The 27,801-nt window shown below is 55.2% G+C and overlaps 1 protein-coding gene and 1 pseudogene across 1 annotated transcript; one reads left to right on the forward strand and one right to left on the reverse strand.

Moving 5' to 3' along the window:
- TTC38 (tetratricopeptide repeat domain 38) lies at nucleotides 1–25,954 on the reverse strand. Its single transcript, XM_004437987.3, has 14 exons — nucleotides 25,878–25,954; nucleotides 24,196–24,273; nucleotides 21,913–21,994; nucleotides 20,287–20,458; nucleotides 18,939–19,112; nucleotides 16,474–16,549; nucleotides 13,204–13,323; nucleotides 9,907–9,966; nucleotides 8,985–9,023; nucleotides 7,842–7,923; nucleotides 5,703–5,868; nucleotides 4,172–4,331; nucleotides 3,841–3,914; nucleotides 1–1,518 (listed from the first exon to the last, which is right to left on the reverse strand). Exons 1-14 carry the CDS (start codon nucleotides 25,908–25,910, stop codon nucleotides 1,425–1,427), a joined length of 1,410 nt encoding a protein of 469 aa, XP_004438044.1. The 5' UTR covers nucleotides 25,911–25,954; the 3' UTR covers nucleotides 1–1,424.
- Nucleotides 23,764–24,044, forward strand: LOC106803057 (ATP synthase F(0) complex subunit j, mitochondrial pseudogene; annotated as a pseudogene).
- Nucleotides 25,955–27,801: the final 1,847 nt, after the last annotated feature.

Consider the following 27,801-nt stretch of genomic DNA (forward strand, 5'->3'; position numbering starts at 1 on the left):
ACAAATTAACTGATTTATTTTAATCCCAGGAATTCGCTTAATGGATTTGGAGGTCTCTGCTGCCTCCCAGGAGACCTGCCCCCTCCCTGCCCCCATGAGTCCCTACTTAATTTCAGTGTGCACCAGAGGAACCTGAGAAACATCTGTGGGCCAGGACCGCCTCTCACACAGCACAACTGACCCAGCACATTCTACTGAAATCTGCAGCTCGCTCAGGAGGGACCGCGGGGTCAGGTTAACAACGGGGAAGCAGGAGGCCAAGGCAGCATTTATAAAACTGGCTCAGATCTTGTTAAAGCCACATGTCACAATGCTTTGATTTCTGCCACAGCAAGGCACCTTGAGCTCAGTCCTCACACCCCAGAAGGCGCACCAGCTCAGTGCACGTGCATTCGTCTGATTAGTCACAGTCGACAGAGGAAACCATGTACCCAAGGCCCCTTTACGAGGTGCAGTTTAGAATAAAGAATCAACAAGCCCGGGGCCGGCCCGGCGGTGTAAGCGGTTAAGTGCGCGCGCTCTGCTGCGGTAGCCCAGGGTTCGCCAGTTCGGATCCCAGGTGTGCACCAACGCACTGCTTGGCAAGCCATGCTGGGAGGAAGATGGGCACGAATGTTAGCCCAGGAGCCAGTCTTCCTCAGCAAAAAGAGGAGGATTGGCAGATGTTAGCTCAGGGCCGATCTTCCTGATCGGTCACACACACAAAAAAAGAATCAAGCCCAAATCTGTGCCACCAAAGCCCCCAGGAAGCTCACAGACTTCTCTCTAGAGACAGCAGAAGGGCCAACTCATGTGCTTGTGCTTCCATGAGTAGAGCAGTGGGGGCAGCAGCTGGGGGCCGAGGCCACAGGCAGCGAGGGGGGTCCCCTCCCTCAGGAAGGACAGGGGCCTGAGGTGAATCTCAGCAGGGCCTCCACTAGCTGTGACCCTGGGAAAGTCCCTTCCCGCCATGGGTACCCTCACCCAAAAGATGGGATAACAGAAGCTGTCTACAATATGATGAGCAAGACAAAATGAGAGGGTTTATGCCCGGGGCAGCCTGGGGGGCTGTGTGGAAGACCCTCCTCCCCAGCTGAGCCCGCCCCCACCCCACCGCTGCCTTCCAACCCTTGAACAACCAGGAGAGGAGGTGTAAGAGTCCCCTGGGAAAACAGAATTTGCAAAGCAAGTGGTACCGCAGCACCCATGTTGGTTCTGACTGGTTAGAACTGCACCCTGGCTCATAGCGAGGATTAGAAGAAGATTCTGAATCATGTTTAAAATTGATTTGTGTCCCCCTTCCTCTAACGCTGCTGGTTACAGGGCTTTCTGCTTAAAGCTGCAGATTACCCCTAACAAGCCTGGCAAACAGGCTCTCGCTGTTCCCAACCCTCCGAAGCCAGTGGGCAGCTGATCTGATGGCTGGGGAGGCGGCCAGGCCCAGCTCACTGCAGGAGGTGGACGGCGGCTGCCTTGCGCATGAGCCGCGCGGTCAGGGGCGAGTTGGGCTTCAAGGCATCGCGCTCCATCAGAAGGCTCCTGTGGAAAAGAGACGGGGTCTGTGGTGGAACCTCCTAGAAGGATGTGGGGGCCTGATGGCACCTTGGCCCCAAGGCAGGACCCAGGCACCTCGGGCTGGGGCTGAGGTGGGCTGAAAGCAAGATGCTCCCCTCCCCAGGTTGCTAGAGAGAGGGGACGGCGTCACGGCAGAGGGGACAGGATGGACAAAGACAAAGCCGGGAGGCAGGAGGCCTGGCCTTGGCGGGGGGACTGGAGAGAAGGCGGTGTGCTGGGCGGGTGGAGGCGTGAGGATGAGAAAGCTCGGACTTCCAGAGCCCAGTTCTCTGGCGCAGGAGCGTAACCGGGACATCAGTGTTTGGAGAACAGTTTGACAATGTCCCTGTGATGCCTCAAGTGACAAGAATTTGAGGGTGAGCACATCTCTGTGCCTCGTCTGCCTCGGAAACTTGGGGCCCATCCTCCCATCATAGCAAATGCCAGGACAAGGTGGGAAAGTGCATCTACGGGGGGCTGGGGTTCCCGCCTGAGACTGCTCCAGGAGAGCGAGCGGTAGAGGAGATGGTGTGAGAAAAGCCCAAGTTTAAACAAAGCAAGTATCATTTAAGGCAAAGACCCCAAACAACTGGCAACAGTGATTCTGTGGGGTGAGGGTGGGGTTAGGAGCTGGGGCCTGGCACTGGGGGTGGGACACCATGGCAGGGGCTGAGGGTTTCCCTCTTGTAGGGGAGGGGAGCTGAGCTGCGTGACGATGACAGGAGGGCACTTGGAGGGGGCATGCCGGTCACCCTGACAGCAGCAGGCTCCCCCTCCACAGTTGGTGTCTGCCTATTCTCCCCCTCCACTCCCAAGGGCAAACCCTTGCTGCACAGTAGCCCCCCCAGCATGGACCCCACAAACCCCCAGCCCCCGAGCTTGCCCCAGCACCCCTCCTCAAGCCCTGAGCCCTCCTCTCTGTCCAAACGGCCCCACCTTCGCCGCCCAGCTGCCACCAGAGGTGCCAACTCTCACCTGCACGATGGCCCAGAGCTCGCTAAGGGGCTCCACCACTAAAGAAATGTGTGCGGCTTTTGCACATGGCCATGGAGGGCTGAACAGCGAGGGGCATGTGTCTAAAACGCTTTAGAGTTTTAACCCATTCCAGCATGTCCATCCAGACTTGAGTATGACACAGTGTCCACACCTGTTTTATCAGCGCTGTGAACACCTGCACTGCTTGGTTTGGAAACACTGTCAGGGCGGCTGGGTCTCGCCCTCCGTGGGCCACCCGGGGACTGTTTAGACCCTGGGGCTTTCCACCTGACCTCAGGAGCCCAGCGGAGGCCGTCCCAGACATTCAGCAACAGCTTTGCTGGGTCTCACGACACCCCTTCTGCCCACTGGGCACCCCTCGGCTCCTTTCTTCCTCCTCTCCCCTTGGTATTCCAGTGGGGTGCAGGGGACCAGGGTGAGGGGGGGTCACATCTCACCCCAGGAGCACATGGGCTGGTGCAGGAGCTGGCAAAGAACTCGGCCGCCCCATGTGGGGCGAGTGAGTGGGGTGAGGGAGCACCAAGTTGGCAATGGCTGGGCTTCGCAGAGCTTTCTTCTTGGGGTGCCCCCACCCCGACATCCCCAATCCTCCAGCCACACCCCTCCAGCCCCTCCTCCTCACCAGACCACCCCTGGCCTGGTGGAATCTGCTTGGTTTCAGGCCTCCCCTCAACTGTCACTTCCCTGGGGCACCTTTCCTGACTCCCTGCCCACTCAGCACCTCCAAACACAGCATCTCAGAGCAATACGCCCCGCCCTCATGGCAGTTTACATATATTTGAGTGATTAATTGCTTAGGGTCAGTTCCCACATGAGAGGTGAGCTCCACACAGCCAGGACCTGGGTCTGCCTGCCCACCACTCCTCCTGGCACCCAGCACAGTCAGGTAGGAAAATGTGAGCTGAGGCCTGCAGGATCAGTCAGCATCAGCCCGGTGAAAAAGGTGAAAGGGCACCCCAGGCAGAGGGCACAGAATGTGCAAAGGCCCAGGGGCCTGAAAGAGCAGGATGTGTTTGGGTAGCTATAGCTCAGCATGGCTAGAACGAGGAGTGGGCTGGGGAGGGCAGGTGGGTGGGCCTGGGGGTAGGGGGCTGGTCCACTTTGGCCAAGGTGAGCATGCTAACAAGGAAGAACCAAACACTTCTGTAGCCTCAAGTTTTCACTACTTCAAAGGCAGTAACCACGTCAGGCCAAGGGTGGTGGGAGCCTCTGGGCACTCGGGAGGCCCACAGGGAGACCCCCGTGTGAGAGCGGCGGCTATGCTCGGAAACCTTCCCTAGCCCAGCTTTGGGACATGAGCGAGGAACTCACCGGGCCACGTTCTTGTGGATGCCGGAGGTGCAGTTCAAGGCCGCGTGAATCAGTAACTGATTGAAGACGTCCCTCTGGAAGGTCAGTCGGGCAAGTCAGGGTCCTATAACAAGGGACGAGGGGCGGGATCTCCCACCCCACTCCACTCCACCCCAACCTCACCCTGCTGCAGGCTGGCCTGTTCTCAGCGACCACGTTCCAGGGGAGTGAAAGATAAGGCCACTCCCACACCGTGGGCACCAACCCCTGGAGAGATAGGGCTACTGGGCTGTGGGCTCTGGACCCGGCCCCCGCGTTCCAGCTGCTAGTATGGCCCGAGGCCGAGGCTCACCTGGGCGTTGCTGCCTCCAATCTGCACGATCCGGTAGCGGATGGGCAGGAGCAGTTCCACGACGCGGTCAGGGTTCCCGTTCTGGGCCTCTACCAGGGCCTGGCACAGGGGCAGCCCCACGTCACGGGCCAGGAGGTGCTGACAGTTCTCCCCTGGGGACCTGCAAGCCCAAGAAGGTGCCCTCAGCGGCCTGCCCCTGTCACAGCACATCTGTCTCCCCGCCTGACCCAGGCTCCTTAGGGAAGGGGCCATCTCTTCCTCAGCCTGGTGTCCCTGGCACTGTGCCCGACACACAGTAGGTGCCTTGATCAGGTGAGTTGGCAGAGGAGAAGCAGCGAGGGGGGAGAGAACAGGACTCTAAACTCAGCTGAACTGGGCTCAACTGTTCACTGGTGGCGTGGCCTTGGGCAGGTCCCCCAACTCTGGCCTCAGTCTGCTCATCTGTAAAGTGGGAGTCACAGTGCCGACCTCGCAGGGCTGTCAGGAGTTTCGCAGGCAGTGCAGGTAAAGGCCTGGACTGGAGTTGGCACTGACACCGGGAGCGGAGGGCTGTGGCAGCCCGTGCCTGCCCACTGGCCTCAGGAGGTGGCGGATCTGGGTGATGAGCACTGGGCCTGAAGCTGCCTCCTCGGCCAAAGCCCTTGGTTCACGCCACAGGCAGGGCCAGAGGCTGTGGTGGTGGCCAGCCTGAGCTGTGGCAATGGTCACCCAGAGGCTGTGGTGGTGGCCAGCCTGAGCTGTGGCAATGGTCACCCAGGACAAACTACCAGGGTTCACGGCTCCCACAGCTCTGGCCCTCCAGGCAGGAAACGAGGCGGCTGCATCCCTGGTGGCCTGTGCTGTGGAGAACCTGCCTCCCTGGACTCTCTCTGGCCTCAGTTGTGACTGGACCTGGCTCCCACCAGTGCCAGGAGCCATGCCAGGGAGTGTCACCATGTCACTGCACCTCACTCTCCTACTAGCCTGCCTCAGCAGGCACTGTCCCCAATGTGCAGATGAGGAAACTGAGGCTCAGAGCAGAGAAGTGCCTTGTCCAGGATCTCAGACCCTGTAAGCGGCAGGTCTCCCTGGTTCCAGGGCCCCACCGTGTCCCCCATGCAAGACACTAACTTTGAGGCTCTCACATTGGCCCAGGCAACGGAGAGGGGGCTCTCTGTCCTGGGGGACCCGGTGCACTCCTGCAGGGTACACTCTGCGGGTCGCACACCAGGGGGGAGCACACTGGGGGAGGGGTAACACCCGCAGGGATGCACACCTGGGAGGCACACATTCGAGGTGCAAACACCCAGGGGGTGCACACCTGTGGGGACAAACATCTGGGAGACGCCCACCTGGAGGGCGCACACCTGTGAGCAGCCCTCTGTGTGCTCACCCCCACGCAGCTGCACTCACTGCCGGGGTTCTCCACCCCCAGCCTCCCTGGCAGGCAGGGGCACTGAGCACACCTGGCACGCCCCAGCACCCTGTCGCCCTCTCAGCAGGGTGGAGGCCAACCCCACCCTGGCAGCAGGGCCCTGGCCTCTCTGCATACTCAGTAACATCCTGCAGGGTGGTCAGCAGCTCCTGCGTGGTCTGGGGTTCCCGCGCGCCCAGGGACGCCATCAGGAAGTGTGCGTCGTTGAAGAGCAGGACGTGGTCATGGCTGTGCTTCTGGGTCACAGGCAGGACATCCTGCCACCGGTCACCCACAGACACCCCTGAGGACACGAGGAGGAAACCCACAGGCCTGGCGTGAGGCTCCGGGGCATGTCCTGTACCCACACACCGGCAGAGGCCCCTACAACCCTGCTCCCGGTGAGGAGGCCGGGCTGCGAGCAGGGCTGGCAGGCGGCATCTGGCCTCGGGTGGAGGGTGGGCCGGGTTTATATTAACTCTGTGTAATCACAAAAGCAACAGACGCATAGGGTAGAAAGCAAATTTAAAAAACCATCAAAGGGTATTAAGTGAAGTCTCTGGCCCCTTTGCCGAACACCAAAACCACTTTTAAAATTCTTCCCATGGTTATCGCCAGTATGGCACCTGATACATGACAGGTGCTCAATAAAAATCTGCCGAATAAATAAATCCTTCTAACATTTGTGTCCAGATTTCTCAACTCTAGACAGTCCCAACTTCTGCTCCACTCTCCAACACCACCTCCCACCTCCTGTCCCTCCCGATTCCTGAAGTTACCAGATTCTTCCTCCTGCTCCTCATGGGCACCTCCCTAATGAGAGATGTTGCCCTTGACCTCTCTCTCAGCCTTCAAATTGCACACAGCTCTTGAGTCTCCACTCTGTGCAGTGAGGGAGCGAGTGGCTTTTGTCTTCCCTTCACTTGCCCTGCAGAATCCCTGGCAGGCCTCACAGCCTCCATCCCTTCCCAAGCCTCCTTCGCGCACACATTGAGACAGCCCGGCCTTGAGGCCTCGGGCTCCTTAGAGACTTCTGGTCTGTGTTCAAGCTCTGCCTCCACAGGCAAAGGGGTAACAGGTCTCAGGGTCAACAGGACTCAACCTTTCCCCCAGGCTCCTCCCCTCTCCACTCAGTTTTGGATGGTTTTGGCTGGACATGACACACAGGCCTCCTGCCAACCTAGGTTTCAGTTCCCCTGCCTCACCACCTGAACATCAATGAGCTGGCCTAGGAAGTGAGCAGCCTCCTCGTCATTCCTTTGGCCTCCGGCCCCTGCCTCCCCTGGCTCAGCACCCCCACTGCTCAGAGGAGTCCTTCTCAGAGGCAGATCCAGAGACTGTCTGTTCCTGCTCTAGCAGGCTCCCCGTACACCCAGATAAAAGCCAAACTCCTCACCCTGCCCTTCCTGCACAGGGGCTCCTGGCCCTCCCCACTTCTTAGCCTTCTTCGCTCCATCTGACCACAGTGACCCTCCGGTCACTTGTCCCCATAACAGACTGCTGGCTTCGGTGTCCTGGGGTTTCAAACAGGCTGCTCTCTGCATATAACACCCTTTCCTATCTCTGTAAAACCCTACCCATCCTTCCACGGTTCACATTTCACCTCCATTAGGAAGCCTTCCTAGAACCCTCCAGAAACAGCTTACCCTGCCCAGGCCTCATCCCCACATTGTCCTGCTGACCCCAGGTCTAGAGGGTGAAGGGAGAACAGTCTGGCACCCTAGCAGTTGGCTGGAAGCCCTCTGCTGGGCCTGGGGGCAAAGGGAGAATAGTCTGGCACCCTAGCGGTTGGCTGGAAGCTCTCCATAGCCCCCAGAGCTGCAGCCAACCCTGTCAAGGCTACCTGCAGTGACAATATTGAGAAATCTCTCATTCTGAAATCCCAGGGCATTGAGAAGACTTGTTCTAGGAAAGGAGGTAGCACCCAGAGACAGGGGGCCAGGTGCCACCTGTGCCCCACAGGCCTGGTGGGCAGGCCACGGGAATGGCAGGTGCCACCTCGGGCACAGAGCCTGAGGCCTGCACACCGAGGGGCCGTGGGAACTGGAAGAAAGGGCAGTGGCAGCCTGGGCTCACTGGCCTCAGACTGCCTGGAAGGCAGCTGCAGAGCTGGTACCCAAGGCCACAGCCAAACATGCCATCCCAAGGCCCACAGCGGTGCCCTGGAGTGGCTTGCTAATGAGCTCCTGCCCAGCCCTGCACCCAGGCGGAGGCTGTCTCCCCTTATTCTGTGGGAGGAGAGGAGAGGAGCCAAAGGAGAGTGCCGAGACTGGCTACCTTCCATCTGCAGCCGGTAGAGCATGGAGCAGCTGTCCACCACATCCAGCATTGCACCGTTGGCCCGCAAGCTGGGGAGGATCTGGAAGACAAGGGCAGGTGGGGGATGAGGGGGCCACAGGGATGGCCAGAGTCCGCCTGCCTGGGCAGTGTGTGGGGCCTGCACAGAGCCAGCCTCAACAAACAGGAGCCACCACCACTGTCCCCTCTGCTTCAGCTATCAGGACCGTCCCCCTCGCCAAGGGCTCAGACTGCTCCTGGCACCAGAGGGACACCAGGCAGACCTGAAGAAAGAGCCCACTACACTGCATACCTGGGGGAGCACGTGCCAGGCCCTGGCATCTGTCACCTCCCACCCCCCAGCTCCTGACCACGGGATGGGAGACGTCTTGCCCATTCACGGTTCTAGATTCAGCTGATCTATGCTCATGGCACACAGCTCTGGTCACCATTCATTTCTTACCACAAAACCCTGACAACTCGAAAGGATGACTTAAGAGAAATTTTACTGGGTGTTTAGATTCCCAAACCACAAGCATTTTCGTGATCCTAGGCTTCTATGATTAAGCCTGCACTGGGCTGCCTGGGAGCTGTAAGTTAGCCTTTTCTCCTTCTCTTGAAAGCACACTTGGGGCTGGGGGGAGGGGGATGGGGAGTTAGGGTTTAGTGGGCACAGAGTTTCAGTTTGGGAAGATGAAAAAGTTCTGGAGATGGACAGTGGGGATGGATGCACAACAGTGTGAATGTACTTAATGCCACAGAACCGTACCCTCAAAAATGGCTAAAATGGTAAAATACATTATGTATATTTTACTACAATAAAAAAAATTCCTACGGGCAGATAAATGATTTTACCAAAGAAAGCCATCTAAAACGACTAGAGGAAGTTTCAGAGATGACCAGCTTAGACGTGTAATTCTACCAATCCCAATGGAGTGAACAGAGTCAACAGAATATCTTCATCCCATTCCGATTACAACACCACTCCTGGCAAAAATTAACCCCACGAGGTCTTGCACAAGAAGTGTGTTCTTGCTCCAACTGTTGTTTCTGGCTGGGAAAGTACTGATGGACTGAAAGATCGTTAGAGACTAAAAGCCAAATTGCTGCAATAAACCAGACCGGGTACAAACGCAGACTTACATGGTTATCAAAAATGGTCAACGCGGCCTCATGCTCGCCCTGGAAAAGATCAAGTTCCCATGATGAACACGTGGAGAAGGTGAAATGCAATACTGAGATATGAACTGAAAACAGCCATGCCAGAGTCCCCCACAGGTTACAGAGGGGGACCGGCAGTGCTGCCGTGTGGGTCCCAGGACGGGAGAAGTGGAACCCACTTCTGCTCCAGGCTCTCCACTCCCCCCTGTGGGAGAGACAGCAGCCTCTGCTGCTGAGGCAGCAGTTTCTGTTAAAACCTTATTGTTCTGATTAAGTGCTTGTCAAACTGCTGCAAGCTTTCTCATGAATTTCTTCTTCTAGTTTTTTTTCTCTCTATTTTCCTTACTGTACATTCAGCTGGGGTCACTGCTTTCTTCTAGACACTGTATCAATGCATTCTACATGTCATTACAGGGTCCTCGTCTTCCAAGCATTTCTCTTTGGACATCTAGAGAGCTTCTAGATTTTTCTCTATGATAAATAGCACTGCAAGAAGCACCCTTCTAAATGGGACCCAGTGGCAGAATCACTGGGGTCAAGGGTGTCCCCCACACCTTCGCTCCCACTGGGGCAAAGCATTGGGAGGGTCTCGTGGCTCATTCATGTACAGTCTGTGGGGTGGGGGCTCAGCGGTTCACTCTAGCAGCAGAGAGACACTCGGTCTAAATTGTCTTCACAAATTGCACACAATATACACGATTTCCAAGTCCAGACAGTGAAAAACATGCCTACAGTCGTTTAAGTCCTGAAAAGCTATTTGAAAACATTAATGCTTTATTTTATCAGGACACCCGTTAAGTGTGCAAACACAAAATATTACTCCACGGGATATAAAATATCACGAAAGGCAGAAAAATATTTTTCTCTGGACACCTTTGCAGGATAAGACAACCGGTCATCTTACCTTTTCAATCAGATATAAAGCCCAGTGCCAATAATTATGACAAGCCAGCATATCAGAGTCCTGGGGAAAGAACAAGAGAATTAGAGAAAAATCAGACAGCCTGTGGGGAAAAAAAGAACGGCTGTACGGCCAGCCCGGTGGCGCAGCGGTTAAGTGTGTGCGCTCCGCTTCGGCAGCCCAGGGTTCACAGATTCAGATCCTGGGCATGCACTGACGCACCACTTGTCAAGCCATGCTGTGCTGTGGCGGCGTCCCATATAAAGTAGAGGAAGATGGGCATGGATGCTAGCCCAGGGTGAATCTTCCTCGGCAAAAAGAGGAGGATAGGCATTGGATGTTAGCTCAGGGCTGATCTTCCTCACAAAATAAATAAATAAATAAATAAATAAAAAGAACAGCTGCTGTGTTGTGCCAACGCAGAACTCCACATCTTTGAGTGACCTGCTCTGAGGCTGGTCTGGGCCAGGCGTTTCCACGCCGTGTCATCACCTTCAGCTCTAAGGGATGGCGAGCGATAGGCCCCAATTACCGAGGAAACTGAGGCTGGGGGAGGCGGCCACTTATCAGCCCCAGAGCTAGACGACAGGAGAACCAGGGCCGACACAGGGGAGGCTACTCAGCTCCTGAGCCTCGTCTTCCTTATGTGTGCAGTGGAGAAAACGAATCACAAATCCATCCCAACAGCCGCAGAGGCCCACTGTGTCCAAACAGTGCAGGGCATCCGATGAAGCATGAGGCTCAATGAGCCAGGGCTGAACTCTCCACAAAGGCACCGGCAGAGCCCAGAGAACAAGGGGAGCGGGGCTGACATCTGGACGGTTCCTGCTGTTACACTTTGGGCCGGCTCTCAACATGAGACAATTTTGAAGGAAGACCTGCTCTCACTCTGAGCTGGCCCCTGATAGAATATTCCAAGCTTGGGAGACTAGACTTATGATCCCTGACAGGCGGCAGCTCCTGGGAACCTGAAACAAGCCTCACTAGCTAAGAGAGGAGGACATCCAGCAGCGGCCGCCGGACAGAGCTGAATCAAGAGGCCCCAGGATCTTTTTCGAGTGCAGCTCAGACTGTATGGCTCCTGGCCCCTACACCAGTCGATGGCTGCCTCCTGCTCGAGGGCCAAGCGCACACCCTCCCTGGCACTTGAGGCCTGCCCACCTTGCTGCCTGAGTTCTTGCTGACTCGAGCACACAGCAGGTATTCATTCAGTAAATCCTGAGCAAGTGGCCTGGGTCCCCATGCTGTGCCTGTCCTTGGGAGGCCCCTCTTCCTTGCCCCACCATGAACTCTAGCCCTTCCTTCTGTGAGGCTACTACAGACGGTTCCTCCCCTGCCTGGACACCACCTCCCATCTCCTAGAAAGAGGAACTGACCACACTTCCTCTGTGGCCCACGTCCACCTTGCACCTGTGTTTAAGGATGCCAAACTGCCCAGCTCCCCTCTCCCTCACAGGCCACCGTAGGCCTTGGTGTCTTTGCTCAAGCTGGTCCTCAGCTAGGATACTCTCCATCTCCCTGTCCTTCGCCTGACAAACTCCTACTCATCCTTCAATACTCAGCTCAGAGGTTGCCTCCTCTAGGAAGCCTTCCCTGATCACTGCCCCTTCATGCCCAACTGAGTTACATGCCTCTTCTGGGTTTGCACATTCTGAAGAGTGCCCCTGATGGTGTGGCTCATGCACTGCTGGGGGACTGCTCATTCCACTTGACCAGGCCCTTCAAGCACAGAGAACTGTGAGCTGGACTCTCGGGGTGGGAGGGGCGGTCCCCAGGGCAGGGCAGAGCCTGGGGCAGTGACTGGAGCCTTGACTGAGCTCTGTGCTGGCAGCCGAACCCCTGGGGCAGGAGGAGGAGGAGGAGGAAAAGGAGCCCCAGGGCTTGCCACCCTCCCCAGGGCTGTCAGCCAGGCCAGAGGTTGCTGGAGCCACAGCGGGGGACAGACGCAGACATCAAGGGATGAGGGGCCACTGGAAGCTGACCCCAGCCGGCCTCGGCCGCCTCATTTTACATGCAGTAGGCCAACACTGATGAGGACTCGTTTGGGGCCAAGGGCTTCTCAGTTGTCACAATAGCAGGTGTACAGATGAGGAAACTGAGGCTCAGAGGGATCACGTTCCTGTCCCAGGAAGAGCCAGGCCTCAAGCACGTGGCCCAGGAAATTCACAGGGTCTGGGGGAGGGATGTGGATAGAATGTGCTGGAAGGCCCTGGCTAGGCCTCCTTGGCCTCCCTCGGTTCAGCCAGGAGGACATGGCCACAAGGGCACTCCCCCTAGTCCAGACTCAGTGCTGACACGAGAACTAACAGCATCTGCCTGGGGGGGCCCGAGCACCCCACACTGCCCCCCAGGTCCTGGCTCAGGCTGCCCCCATCCTGAGCGTTGAGGATCCATAGAAGATCTGAGTGTGAACCTCGTGGGATTATCGTTCTCCAACGTCATCTCACACACGTCAGCCTGCTCTACCCGACACCACTCCCGGAGAAGCCAGGGGTCTGTTCTCCTGTAAATGACTTCTCACCGGCATGTCCTAGGCCAACGACACAGGTGACCGTGCCAGCTCCCTGCTCCCCGCTGGTTGCTGATCTCTCTTAGGTTTGCTCAATCACTGAGCACCTGCTGCTCGGTGCCAGGCCCCGGCAGAGACTCACCACCTCCGTCAGCAGTGCCCTGGGAAGCCCAGTGGGGTGCAAAGAAGGGCAGGGAAGGAGACCACACCTGGACAGGTGGCCAGGCTGTGTGCCACAGACAAGTCTGGGACAAGAGGTGCATGCAGAAGGGGGACCATCACAGCTGGGGGCAGGCAAGTGCGGAGAATGGGAACGGGGAGGCCCCAGCACCCCTCCCCACAAGGGCCCTGACCCCCACATGCCAGTCCTGCAGACACATCACCGTGCCATCACCCCATCGTCCCCCAGCCGCACTGTGCACTCCCTGAGCCCACTCCTTGGTTCTGGGTTCGATGCTGAACCCACTGGCTGGTGGTGGCAGAAGAGGCAACTCAGGCCCTCAGGTCTTCACCCGTGCCAGTCTCTCCTCCTGGTAATTTTCTCATCCGTTCCTTTTACAACCAAATGCCTCAGGCCAAGAGCAATTCTAGAATCATCTGCAAAATGTTGGCAGGTGTTGGGGAGCCCTGTGGCTCCTAGTGGACGTTGTGGCTTGATAAAAACAAAGCCAAGCAGAACACGAGTTTCCCCAGAACTAAGCTGCACCCTACAACTCCTGTCTGTAAACCCTGGGCTTCACTCGAGGGGACAGACAGAGTTTTCCAGGCAGATGGATTGACGAGAAGCATACCTTCCAGTGGGTTTCTGAGTGCTTCATGAATTCCAGTCCACCCTCGATCTCTGCTTTCATCTCGTGAATATGGGCGATGGTGTGCGCCGACCACGCATCCGTTGGGTTAATAGATAAAGCCTACACGGGGAGGGGGTGGAACACAAATTGGGATAAAGTGGATGAGTCAGGCTGCCTGGGTCAGGCCACGCGGCATCTCTGAGTTACGCAGGGGGACAAGGGACCCAAACAAATGTGGGGACTGGGCTCTGCCTCAAAATGACAACTACCCCAAAGACCAGCCCCATTTCCTGTGTCCCAGCTTGTGATACCAACTACAAGATGCTGCCAATCAGGGCATCACTGCGCATCTCAGAGATGAGGAAACTGAGGCTCAGGGAGGCTAAGCGACTTGCCAAGAGCCACATAACTGGACGGTAGCAGGGGCTCACCCCCCTGGCCCCACAGCCTCCTGCCTACAGCGAGTCACCTGCAATGTGCAGCCCAGCCCCTCTGGGCCTCTCCCCCGAACCCCCCGTGAGAAGTAATGCCACTGTGGAGACAAAGTGGATGCTGCGTGTGAACACTGCAGATGGTCAAGTGCTCCAGGGGCTCATGGCTGCCCCTTCCCACCAACACACATGCGATGGCCACACGCGTGGCTTTCTGGGCTCTGAAACGCCTCGTCTGACATTATCACTATTAACAGCTACTCCCACGACCCGTGAGCTTCACAGTGACCAGCAAGGCAGGCAGGACTCAGTGTGATTCTCACCCCACAGGGGGGCTGTTCTTTCATTTATGTGTTCAGCCTGACATTTACTGAGTACCTACTAAGCACCAGTCACGGAGTAGTAGGTGAGGCCCGCAGTGGTCCTGTGGACAGTCCATGTGAGCCCAGATGCCCCACACCAGGTCACAGTGCCCCCCGGCCCCGCTGCCTCAGTCCCCCGTGCCTTTCACAGGCACAGAGCTGGGAAGGCCCGTGCCCTCTGCCCCTGGCCTGGCACCCGCTGCGGGGTCTATGCTGACAGGTGGTCCCCAGCAAGCCTGCCTCCTGCTCCCACCTCCTGCCTGCCCGGTCCACATGGGGACTGTAAGAAAGAACAGGTCTATAGGGACGATGGGCACCCGGGGCAGAGCCCTGCAGGACCAGGACACTTCGGGAGACTGAAGGGGTACAGCTGAGCAGGTTGGGGTGCTGGGGCCCCGTGAACAGACCCACTAGGCATGCTGCTCTCACGCATGTCAGAGGCTCAGGGCAGCGGGGCGGCTCTCACCCCTCTGCCGAGATTAAGGCCCCACCCCTTTCAGGGGTTCCTTACCACCTTCCTTCCCTGCTTAGAGCCCTCCCAAGGTCCCCTGGGACAGAGTTCAAACTTCCTCCAGGGTCAACAAGGCCCAGCACGATCAGAGCCCTGCTGCCCCCGCAGCCTCTGCTCCCAGTGCCCGCCCTGCCCACCTATGCCCTAAGCCTCAGCCTGCCAGGCGCTCAGAGTCCCACGCTCTGAGCTCCGTGGCTGTGCCGCTGCCGCTCTGCTTCCCCTGCTAAGCCACCCTCTGCTCTTCCTGCCCCTGTCAGCCTGGGGCTCGGCTTGCAGACACATGGCCCATATGTCACAACGGTGAGGCCTCTCCAGACTCCAGCAGAGCCTGGTGCAGCCCATCCTCGTTCTCCTAGAAGACTGAAGGGTCCCTGTCACAGCCTGGCTTTGCCCAGTGATCACCTGCGGTGTGTTGGTGTTGGGGTCAGAGCGCGGGCGCTTATAGGAGCGGGGAGAGCAGGAGAAAGGGGGGTGAAGGGAGCACAGAGGGGTGCCCCGACCCGGCAGGGCGTGAGCCTGCGCCCTTTAGCCGTCCTCTGGCTCCTCGAACCATGCGGCCAGTACTCAGGTGCCCAGATGGATGCTACCTAATAGGAGGGCCCAGCTGCCATGGTCTCCAGGAGAGCTTCCTGTGGCTGACCCCCAGATGGTGGCACCTAGATGATCACCCAGGCCATGGAGCCAACATCACTGTGAAGTCCCCCGGTCTTCCCAAGCCAGACTCAGGGCTAAAGCACAGAGCCCATCACCCTGCACTCAAGTCTGGGCTCCATTTCTGTAAATGGAGCAGTATTCAGAGACCTCAAGGCCCCATGGGCCCCCAGAGGATGCTGGCCATCTCCTGAGGAGGGGGTGCTGGGGGATAACTAGGCAAGTCTGGGGGCAAGAGCCCTGGCTGGGATGCTGGGAAGCTGGGTCTGGTCCAGGCAGCTTAAAGGACAGTGGTCCGGTCAGGTGGCCCAGGTGAGTGTCCGGCTCTGCCTTCTCTGAGCTGCACTAGCCTTTCTGGCCTTGGCCTCTCTCAGAGCCTCGGCCCCTCATCTGGGCAACAAGGAGATTAATGCCTTGTGGCAAAGGGCTTGAGCAGACATGAGCAGGTGTACATAAAGTGCCAACACTGAGCCAGACACAGGAGCAGTTGTCGCTCCCATGTGCATGACAGCCCTTCCCTGGGCCTCCATTTCTGCTCCTGCGAGAAGAAGAGCTGGGGAGAGGGACTTCAAGAGCCAGAGACGCTGTGGTGGCCGGTGACAGAGGATGCCTCGAGGCCCTGCCTGACCCCTTGGCCCCGGGCCAGCACGTGAGCGGCGTCCACCAGCCAGACCACCACAGTGAGCGCGGAGGGAGAGGCCTGGGCTGGTGGGAAGCGCTTAGCAAACCCCACGCTGCTCTGCACCCTTTACCACTGTTCCCTCTGAGGGGGATGGGGGTGGTGAAGGGGAGGGCTGGCTGGCAGGACCCCAAGCCTCAGGTCAGGGCCCACCGGGAAGCAGCCTTTGTTTGCAATCATTGCTCCACTGCCCGAAGCTTGGTGCCATCAGTGACACCTAGAAATGTGAGGCTCCAGGTGGGAGAACCAGTGTCAACATGTGCTTCCTCGCCTACAAAATTCTGGTTCCGGCAGCACAAAGTGTAGGCTCTGGAGACAGACAGAGCTGGGGCAGCCCAGAGCCTACATTCCTCACGACCGACCGACAGGGAGAGAGGGGAATGTAACCTCCCTGAGCCTCACGCATCTTCCTCCCTGTGGAGGTAGTTTGCTGAGTAATAATGTGGCTTGGAGGATGGAGGGAGGGGTAGGTGAGAGGTGGCAGCATTCTCTGTTAAGAAGAGCCCTCCCCAGTATCTCTGAAGAAACAAGGCCCAGAGCAGGGGCCTTGTGGGGTCACTGGCCAGTGGTGGCCCTCACGTGCTCTGCCCCCCGACGCTACTCCCTGAGGGTCGGCACTCAGGAAGGGCCACTTACCTCTTTGGCGAGCTTTTCTGCCTGATCGTAGAAGTTGGTTTCCATCAATCCAAAAGAATAGATGCCTTTCACGTAACTAAAACCAGAAAAAAAATCTTTAAAAAAGTGGACAGGGACTGATCAACCCTCAGCATGACCTAAATGGGTCGAACTGTGTCCCCAAAATGACAGGTTTGAACATAGGCCCTAATTTGGAATTAGGGTCTTTACAGATGTAACCAAGTTAAATGAGGTCACACTGGATTAGGGTGGGCCCTAAATCCAAAGACTGGGGTCCTTATAAGAGAAAGGAGAGGGAGATTTAGACAGGGTGATGCATACATACACAAGACAGACAGCCATGTGAGGACAGAGGCAGGGAGCAAGCGATGCAGCCGCCAGCCACGCAGCGCCAGGATTGCTAACAGCCAGAAGCTAAGGAGAGGCAGGAAGGACCCTCCTCTAGAGCCTGTAGAGGGAGCGCGACCTGCTGACAACTTGGTTTCCGACTTGTGGCCTCCAGAATTGGGAGAGAAGAATGCATTTCTGTTGTTTTAAGCCCCCTAGTTCATAGCACTTTGTTACAGCAGCCCTGGGACACTGATACACAGCCCAACCAGGCGCTGTCCCTGTGCCAGGCACCACGCCAAGCACTGTTCCCAGTGATTTGATGCTTCTGGTTGGTGAAGAGCAGTGTGACTTTCCTCATCTACACAATCATCCAACCCCCAAACCCCAAACCCCATCTCCATAGCAGACCCCCTCCATGATTCACATCCCCCCCAAGACATCAACGACATCTCCACTGAGGATGACAACGGCCCTCTTCCTCGTGTCTGCCTGGTGACGCCCACTGGAGGCACAGCCCAGGACACCTCCCGGGGAAGCCGCGGTGATGGTAGGCTATCAGTGGCTTCTCCTCTGCTCAGCAGCACTGTGCACGGCCCCAGCCCAGCCTGGCTTGCACTCACTGGTCAGCTCCTCCCCAGACCTCAGCTCCTAGAAGCCAGGACGCTGCCCATCCAACCCACTCTCGGCCCAGGCCCAGCCCAGGATGGGCTTGAAGGCACTTTGCTGAATAAATGCACACTTCCATTTCTCATCTGTGACCCCTGGACTTGAGTGCCCAGGGTGGTCACACATGGAAGAGGCATTCTTTCCTGTGGTTTTGTGGGATTACGTGAAAACAAGATAGAGAGATGGAGTTTCTATCTGAGGCTCAGATGGTATCTTTACTACCAAGCATAGAGACAAACCTTAGCTTTTATTATTCATGGAATTAGTCATAGAAGCAATGTTCTAGAGCACTGGCTTCCAGATTTTTCTTTTAAATTATTTATTGATTTCTTATTGGCATTATTTAACCCTCCACGTTTAAACATGTATTGAATGCTTATGATGTGTCAGGTACAATTAGGCTTTTATGATGGTTGATTTGATGTTTCAGCTCAGCTGGGCCAGGGTACCTAGTTGTTTGGTCAGACACTATCTAGATGTTGCTGTGAAGGTATTTTGTAGATGTGATTAACATTTAAATCAGTAGACTCCGAGGAAAGCAGATTATCCTCCATAATGTGGGTGGGTTTCATCCAATCAGTTGCAGGTTTAAGAGAAAGCCCAGAGGAGGAAGGAATTCTGCCTTCAGATCGTGACACAGAAACCCTGCCTCACTTTTCAGACTGCCCACCTGTCTTGCGGATTTCGGACTTGCTAGTCCCCACAACTGCATGAGCCGATTCCTTAAAATTAATCTCTCTCTCTCTATGTGCATGTATAAATAATATAGATATAGATATACACATCCTATTGGCTCTGTTTCTCTGGAGAACCCTGACAGACAGCTCTGCGATCTATTAACCCGTTTGACCTTCACAACAATCCTGTGACTAAGAGGCAGTGGAGGTGATCATGTGTGGTGGTCAGCAGGGCTGTTTAGACATTCCAGGCCTCTCTCTCCTCCCCGGCACACAGCAGAACTGCACTTCCTGGCCTCCTGTGGGTGGGTGACTGGTCGGTTCTGGCCAATGACTTGGGAGCAGCAGGGTATCCCTTTCACCCTGAGCACTTAATTGCCATTGTGAGTCCCTCAGGAGAGCTGTCTTCCCTGGACTAGTGTGTCCAGAGAGTAGCTACTTCATCAGATGGGGTCCTGGAGGGAGACAATGACACGGACACAGAGCCCTCAGCCCTCCTACGAAGGACAGGTAGTATGGGTGAGAGATAACTCTCTAGAGAATAAGATCTAGGGGATGATTGTTACTGCAGCAAAACTATCCTGTCCTGACTGATACATCATGGTACAACCTCATTCACAGGATGGGATGAAGATCAATGAAGAAAATGAAACCTTTTCATTTTAAAGAACTAGGAAAATAGCAACAGTAGTCTCACTGTTTTTAGGGCAGGGCCAGGAGAGTTGCCATGTTTTTAGAGCAGAGGAGAGAGACTAAGAAACAGAAATGATGTGATTTCCAACCAGCACTCACCTGCTAAGGGGGATGTTGGGTGTCCAGAAGGGGTAAATTCGAGCCACAGAATCTCGCATCTGTTCCTGGTAGCCCAGGTAAAAATAGGCATCGTGGGAAAATTTCAAGGCCAACATGTCTGTCGGGTAGTCCCGGAGGATCTGTTCCCATAGCTCACAGGCTTTCGGAAAGTTCCTGGAAGTGAAGAGAGGTTTCTCAGCAACACTGAAAAAACAGTTCACACACGGGGAGCGCAGAAGGCATCATTCTCGCCAGTGTCATAGTCTGCACTGAACTGGTTAAAAAGATATATATACACACATATATATATGTATGTATATGTATATGTAAGTTTCTATGTTAGGTTGTGGCTCAGAAAATTGAAAATCCAGTGGGAAATTTTACTGTCTAATTCAAGCAAAAAAAAACTGGTTTAACAAGGCGCCAAGACAATTTCACCCAAGACTATAAACCAGCTGGAGGAAGTCTCCGAGGTAGAATTCCACCCTTGTGCTGGCGTCAGGCACTGACTCACCAGGAGGACGTGGCCAGAACTTTGTCACTGCTTCAGAACCCTGTATTCAATCAGCTCAGGTCACCTAGCTCTGCGGGGCATCTCTGTCTGAGCAGACACAGGGGCTTCCTGGAGATGGGCTCCAGGATCAGAATGTCCACACACAGGGGGACAGCACGGGAACCACAGAGGTAGGGGACAATCTAGAAGGCCATGAGCAGATGCTCACAAAGGTGTGTCAGGGCAAGAAGGCTGAGGGTGAGGTTTTCTTCTCTCTTCTATTTTTTTTTTTAATGTTTTTTTTTTGAGGAAGATTGGCCCTGTGCTAACATCTGTTGCCAATCTTCCTCCTTTTTTTTTCTTTTTACTCCCCAAAGCCTCAGTACATAGCTGTGTTTCATAGTTGTAGATTTGTAGCTCTTCTATGTGGGACGCCACCTCAGCATGGCTCAACGAGCAGTGAGTAGATCCGCGCCCGGGATCCGAACCGGTAAACCCCAGGCTGCCAAAGCGGAGCACATGAACTTAACTGCTACGCCACTGGGTTTGCCCCTCTCTTCTATTTTTTATACATTTCTGTAAATGTGGTCCTATTATTTTTTTAATAACCAACTTATTTAATGAAACAAAATAAGTCGCTTTGGATGCTATATTGGGAATTCTAGCCAACTACTTCCTTATTTGGCAGTTAGCTGATGACAGAGCAGCAGCAGGATGTGATTATCATCAGGGGGGCACTGAAGGCAGGGTGAGAACCACCCCCAAAGACCCCCTTCCCATGGGCATTGAGGCAGCCTGTGGCATCGCCTGGCACGGCCTCAGAGCACCAGCCCCTAGCCCAGGGAGGACCCTCACCCTTTGGCAAAGGTCTCTACCGCAGACACATGCAGCCGCTCCCGTGGCGTCAGCGGCTGTGTTTTGGAAATCTCCACCATGGTCTTCACAGCTAGGTCCAGCTCTTTGTCCAGCCTCACGGAGCTTCCCGTGCCAATCAGCACGAGGCCATTAGAGATGGCGTGGCCCATCGCTGGTGAACAGTTGGAAAACAGCTGGTGATTCAGATAGTCCAGCCTGGCCCAGCCTGGCCCAGCCCGGCCCAGCCCCACCCATCCCCGAGGGTGAAATAAACACCCCACCCCCCAGGCGGCGGGTGGGCTGGGCGCTGTGCCCCTATCTGCAGTCCAGAATTCAGCCTGGGCCCTCACCATGCACGTGGAGGAGCGACAGCCCCAAGAGCCTCCTGCACCCCCACTGATACTTTTCTAACAAGGGCGTTCTGGTGAGCACCAACGTCTGGGGCATCTTCCCCTCCTTCACCGGGTGAACCGTCAAGGGCTGCCTGTGGGCCCCAGTGGCTCCTCCCTTGTTCCCCTCATCATCTGATATTGTCACTACAACCAGCACAGGGTCTCCAGGGGCCACTCAGTAGAACTGTCCAAGAGGCTGGTCCCTGGAGCACAGAAGCCATGATCTGGCCACTCTCATGTGCTGATAGCTTAGAGGGTGTTGTGGCCAGGGGTCGGGGGGGCCCTGTGGCCCTTATAGCCCTGCCAGCCTCTTGCTGGCAGGCATGCAGGCCTCCAGGTCCTACCCAGGCTTCCAGCCCCCACCTTGACAGAGGAAGGGCGTCCACTGGCGTTTGGAACTCAGCTACTGTCCCAGGCCTGAGACCTAGGGCCCAACCATAGTGCTGGGACCACCTATGTGGCCCATGCTTCTGGTCTGCTCAGAGAGCTTGAGCCCACCCCGGGCTACTGCCTCCCCCATAGGCTGGATTCAGCTTCCTTCTTCCCCATTCTGCGCCTCTGGCCTCAGCGGGACCTGGCCACAGTGGGGGGCGATGCGTTGTGGGGGAGTCCCTGCTACTCTGCCCTCCCCACCCTTAGCCCTTCTCCCAGGCCCAGAACCTCACCCCACACTGGGGCCACCCTCCTGGGGTTCTGAAATGTACTGGGCTGACCTCCCCATGGCCGTTGTGTACAAGCTTGCCTGTGAGGCCAGCCTCTGTCACCGAGTGGGTCCTCCTGCCCCAAGGCTCGGGGTGAGGTCACACCAGTGCCCTGAAAGGCCACGGCAGCCACCTCTTGTGTCCAGGAGCAAGTCTGAGCTCAGGATTCAGGCAGACTTATCTGATCCCAGCCCCTCAACTACCAGCTGAGTGGCTTTGGGTACCTTTCTTACTCTCCCTGAACCTCAGTTTCCTCAACTGAAATGGGATCAGTGTCTTCCTTGCAGAATTGGTGTACAATTAGGGAAAAAATTTGAAAGATGGCCCTCTCTAGAACCTGGCTTCTCTATGAGAGCAGCTGTCATTCCAAGCCCAATGGTGGCTGTCATCTTCCCTTCCTCCCTCCGTGCAAATGCCAGTCTGGCCACTGCCACCAGGCCTGCCCTCCCCAACCCAGCTGAGTCCTGCAGTCAGGGAAGAGAGGGGCTGGACCCAGGAAACGAGCTCCTCAACCCAGGGAAAGCACCACTCACCAAAGGTCGGATCTGCTGCTTTGAGCTTTGACAGGCAGCCCTCAATGCCACCAAGACTCTTGTCATTGGTCCACTTTACGTACTGAAATAAAAAGGGAAAACCAAGCTGTCCCCAGGGAGTCCTTAGTTCAGTTAATGAAGGCACATGTCTAAATCTGGATTTTTTTTCTTTCTAGAACAATGAGTATTTTCTAGACTCTAACTCAAAGAAACCATAACTGGCTTGATTTTAGAAGAAGAGACTGAATACACATAACTCAAGGCACATTTTCTAGGGCTGATGAGGCCTCTATTTCCAAAAAAAAAACATCTCAAGGAAGGTTCTTCCTGACAGATGACCTGCCCACAACATCAGCTTCTTCAGCCCTAAGAGGGGCCTTGACGTCAGGTGCCACAATGGAACCTTCCTTCTTCTAGTTCATCCCTTTGAAGAAGAACCCCAGTAAACATTTATTATAGAAAGATAGGAAGAGGCATGAAGGCCGAAAGATAAAACTAACCTTTAAACTCATCTCATCACCATTTTTGACAACTTGGTGTATTTGTTTCTAGTCTTCTTTTTAAAAAAATGCCTATTTTTTAAAATCCTAAAACCATAATAATGCATTAAATTTGAGAATGTGTCTGGCAGATGTCCAACCTACATCTATGCAGAATTAGCACATGTATTTTAACAAGTCACAGCGGAGCTGGCGCAGGGACTCAAAGAACCCATGCTCTAATACAGGATGTCACAGAGACACCGATACAAGGGACAGAATATGCACAGGCCGGGGGCAGGTGGGGGTAGGGGGGGCTGCCGCTGCATTGAGCACCTGCCATACAAGAAATCCACGCTCTACAGAGGCCAAAAGGTGCAGGAAGGGCACAAATAGAGCCCAAAGGACACAGTGCAGTCCCTTGGCAAGCTAATAGCATTTCACCAGTCGTTTCTTATATGGTCCGTATGTTTCTTGAAGGTTCCTTGGTCCTTATGTTGTGTGGATGGAGTCAATAGGCAGCAGTTCCATAGCTCATGATAAAGACTAGCTCTAGTTTTTTTTTTTTTTTTGTGAGGAAGATCAGCCCTGAGCTAACATCCAATGCCAATCCTCTTCTTTTTGCCAAGGAAGATTGGCCCTGGGCTAACATCCCTGCCCATCTTCCTCTACTTTATATGGGATGCCACCACAGCATGCCTTGACAAGTGGTGCATCGGTGCACGCCCAGGATCCGAACCTGTGAACCCCGGGCCGCCGAAGCAGAACACGTGCACCTAACCACTACGCCACCGGGCCGGCCCAAGACAAGCTCTAGTTTTCTATCCATGTATGTAGACCCAGGTGCATCCTGCTCCTCCTCTAACTCACCGCAAGAGTCAGCTCAGCTCTCTGGGCCTCAGTTTCCCCACCTGTCAAACAAAGTAGCTGGACTTTACCTCTGAAATTCCTCCTAGCTCTAAAACTATAGGCTCCTTCACTGGTGTTAGAAATGACTGGTAATATGGTTGAAGGTCTTGGAACAGCCATCGGTGAGAGCAGTATACTCACAGACTAGCCCCAGGACAGGGTCCCCCATGCCCTACATGGAGGAGCCCTACATCAAACCCTCAGCAGGCCAGAGAGGGGTGCCTGTGGAAGGCTTAGCACCCTCACAGACCATCCCCAATGGCCAGCCTGCTGCCATCTCTCAGCCATGCCCTGGGCTGGCAGAGATGTTTCCAACATGTTCCTATGTCCTGCGGTACAGACCACATAGATTTCACTGCAGTCTATTGCTAAAGTCACCATGCAATTTAAAAAGCACTTGCAACTTTCCGAGCCATTGGCTGTGGGGCTTTGGTGCAGACTGAACCGTTGGTCCTGCAGCAGGATGCTTCTAAGTATTATGAAGAATATTGGGGTCCCCATGAAGCCCTACTATCCTGTTTACTGGGAGATTTGGGTAAGAATGGGGTTGATGGGCTCTATGGTTTATAAAATCAGGCGTGCTGATGAAGATGTAAAGCTTGGAAAGCTTCAAGTCCTGTGCCTGCTCAGTCATCATTAACCAGCTTTCCATGGAGAGCACATCAGATTACATGTCAATCTGGATGTACGTTTAAGCCAGTGATGCTAGACGGGAGTGCAGTGCATCGCTGCACGCTTGTGTAAGTACTGTTTACTTCATGGCATGAATAAATGTAGCTGTAAGATGAACCAAAAAATTAAAAAATGAAAAACATTAATTAAAAGCATTCACCAATTTAAAAAACCTCAACATGGACCTTTATAGGAGGGCCATCAGTTCTCCCAGTGGCCATACCTGGGTCAGGGTGGCATCAAACAGCCTGCAGGCCTCGTTGCTTGAGGTTGACAGCGGGAGTCCAGCATCCTTCCATGCCTACACAGGGCAAGAAGGGAATACCAGGGCCTGATTCCATGTAGCCCTCCGAACATACACACACGAACCCCAATTCCCAAACATGCACCGAAGATGTCCAAATGCCCAGCATCGTGCAGGTATGGGTTTACGTAAGACCCAGCCTTGTGGGGCCGGCATGGACTCCCAGATTTCACAGACAATACAGAGCAGAGAGAGAAGGGGCCCTGGGTGGAAAGATCCAGATGTGAATCCCAGCGGCCTCTAAATAGCTATGTGCCCTCAGGCAAGATGTTCCCTCAGACCCTTGGCCAGCCCCTCTGTAAAATGGGGCTAGGATGGTGCACAGGGTGACTGTGAACTATCCGCCCAGGGCACAGATGATACCGGCTTAAGACAAGGTTGACATGAAGGAAGCCATATTGTAAAAAAGCTCTATTGTAACTTTGAATGACCTCTGACACACTAACCCAGCTGGATATGCACCCTCCAGGAGATCTAACTGCTCTGTAGATTTTACAACCCCTGCTTGTTCATGTACCTCCCAGCTACCATAAGATGACAACTTTGTTCTTTTGAGTTCCTTAGGAATGTGATGACCCCCCCCCCCAACAAGAAGTCTATGCTGATAGCCATCATCAACGAAAACTGAAAGATCTGGTGTGGCACTCCCAGTCAGTAACACTAGAGGGTCAACATTCCTAACCCCCTCCCCTATAACCCACCAGCCTATAAAACCACTGTAAGATTTTGTGCCCCCTTAAGATGGTTCTTTGAGACATTAGTCAGCCATCTTCCCCCTTGCTAGCAAGCTGTAATAAACTGCCCTTTCTTTTCCACCATCTGGCCTCTTGGCTTTTGTCTCACAGGGAGTAGATCCTGCCCTTTGTGCAGTCACACAGACATTCAGTAAATGGGAGTCACTGATCAGGCTCAGCGGAGGTCTGGGATGGCAGAACAGGGGTCCAGCACTAGAGAGCCAGGTGGGGAGGGTAGTGTTTCCACCTGGCTGGCAAGATGTACACTACCTGCCAACCCCCAAAACAATTCCCCTCATCTCTCCACTTTATCAGACAATTCAGACCTTCAGGTCTATCAGTGGAACATCTCAAGATTGTCAGAACTGTGCACTGTAGCCGGTGCCCTCGGCGTCCTGCCAGGGGCGCAGAGACCCTCCACTCCCCTGGGCGGGGAAATGTCTTCTCGCCAGCACAGCCGGCTGCCCCTCGGGTTGAGTATTGCGTGGCTATGGGCAAGTCCCCTCGCTCCTCAGAACTCCTCTTTCCTCATCTGCAAAATGGGCCCAGGCTCCCTGCCCTGGCGGGTCCCGAAGGAGACACCAACGCCCGGCGTCCCTGCTGTGCCATGCGGTGGTTAACGCTTTTTAGGAGGTCCCGGGGTCTCCGCGGGGCTCCGCCCCGCCCCGCCCCGCTGGTTTCCCTCGGTGGGGGCCCCACAGAAGGGTGCTCTGGTCCCTTCTGTGCGCCCAGGACGCACGCACGCCTCTCACCGGCCCCCCCGCCAGACCCCAGGTCGAGCGCAGGTCCCATCTGGCCCCGTCCAGCCCCGGGCCACCCCCGGGGTCGCGGGACCGAGGAGGACCCGCCGGGGACGGCCTCTCGTACCTGGCAGTCGCGCAGCGGCGCGCACACAGCCATGGTGCGCGGGTCGGTGTCAGGGTCCGGGCTCCGCGCGCCGCCGCCGCCGCCTTCCGGGTGGGGCGGGGCGCCGGGCGCCGCGGGGCGGGGCGGGGGCGGCCGCGCTCTCCCGCTCGCTCGCTGCTGGGCCTCGGACAGGCCGGCCCGGCCCGGCAGTCACCCCGGCGGCCCCCAGGCCAAGGGGCCCGTGGATAGCGCAGCGGCCGGTCCTCCCGGGGTCGGGGGGCGGGCGCTGTGAGGGGGTCCGCGCGCTCCCCTCCTCCGGGGCTGCGGGAACCTGGGCTGGCTCGAGGGGGCACGCTTCAGTGTGAGCCTCCGTGTACGCGCCTGTGTCCCCCGTCAGACAGGGAGCTTGGGCGGCAGGACCCGAGGGCGGGCCTGGGGACGCGCTCACCGTCCTCCAGCCCCAGTTCCCCTCCACCCGCCAGGGGGCTCCTCCCTGATGGGGACCCTCTTGGGGAGGTGACTGCAGTCAGAGTCCCTTGGGAGGCAGGGGAGCCCTGGGACAGCGGTCATTTTCAAGCTCTTCGTAGTCCAACTCGGAAGCCGCGCGCGCGCACATTCACAGAGGTCATTTCTAGCCAGCATCCCATGCGACTGGCTCTACTGTGTTATCCCACCGGTGCTCTGGGCCCCATCCTCTCTGCCTCTCAAGGGCTTGCAGCGGGAATATTACCGCCCTCTCCTGCAATGTCAGCTGCTTCTCCACCTGAGCTCCGCCATCAGCCACACACCTCCAGCCTCCATGGCTCTCTCCCAATTTAATCTAGCCCCTCCCGCCACCTCCCCCCAGGGTGCAGGAGTCAAGTGAGTAGTTCAAGTGCAGTCCTTCCTTATTAAAATGTTGATATTGTGTTCATCATGGATTTTTTGCATTGATTTTCAAAAATATTGCATTTAAAATATTATCTGTCTTATGCAAGAGATGAAACTATAAAACTCTTAGAAGAAAACCTAGGGGTAAATCTTCGTGATGTTGGATTTGGCAATGGTTTTTTAGATATGACACCAAAAGGATAAGCAACAAAAGAAGACATAGAAAAATTGTATTTCATCAAAATTAAAAACTTTTCTGCATCAAAGGACACTATTAAGAAAGTGAAAAGACAAACTACAGAATGGGAGAAAATATCTGCAAATATTGGATATTGTATATTGAATAAGGGTCTAGTATCCAGAATACATAAAGAACTCTCACAACTCAACAGCAAAACAACAAACAGCCCAATTTAAAAATGAGTAAAGGGGACCGGCCCCGTGGCTTAGCGGTTAAGTGCGCGCGCTCCGCTACTGGCGGCCTGGGTTTGGATCCCGGGCGCGCACTGACAGACCGCTTCTCCTGCCATGCTGAGGCCGCGTCCCACATACAGCAACTAGAAGGATGTGCAGCTATGACATACAACTATCTACTGGGGCTTTGTGGGGGGGGGGAAGGAGGAGGATTGGCAATAGGTGTTAGCTCAGAGCCAGTCTTCCTCAGCAAAAAGAGGAGGATTAGCACGGATGTTAGGTCAGAGCTGATCTTCCTCACAAAATAAATAAATAAATAAATAAATAAATAAATAAATAAATAAATAAATAAAATGAGTAAAGGATGTGATTAGACATTTCTCCAAAGAAGATATACACATGGCCAATAAACACTTGACAAGATGCTCAACGTCATTAGTCATCAAGGAAATGCAAATCAAAACCACAATGAGATGCCACTTCACATGGAGTAGGATGGATGGAATTAAAAAGGAAAATAAGTGTTGACAGGGACATGGAGAAATCGGAACTTCCGTACATTGCTGGTAGAAATGTAAAATGGTGCAGCCGCTATGGACAATAGGTCATTCCTCAAAAAGTTAACATAGAACGACCCTATGTTCCACTCCTAGGTATGTAC

The sequence above is a fragment of the Ceratotherium simum genome, chromosome 25 (genome assembly GCF_057802395.1).
Source record: "Ceratotherium simum simum isolate JZ-2026a chromosome 25, ASM5780239v1, whole genome shotgun sequence".
Lineage (NCBI taxonomy): Eukaryota > Metazoa > Chordata > Mammalia > Perissodactyla > Rhinocerotidae > Ceratotherium > Ceratotherium simum.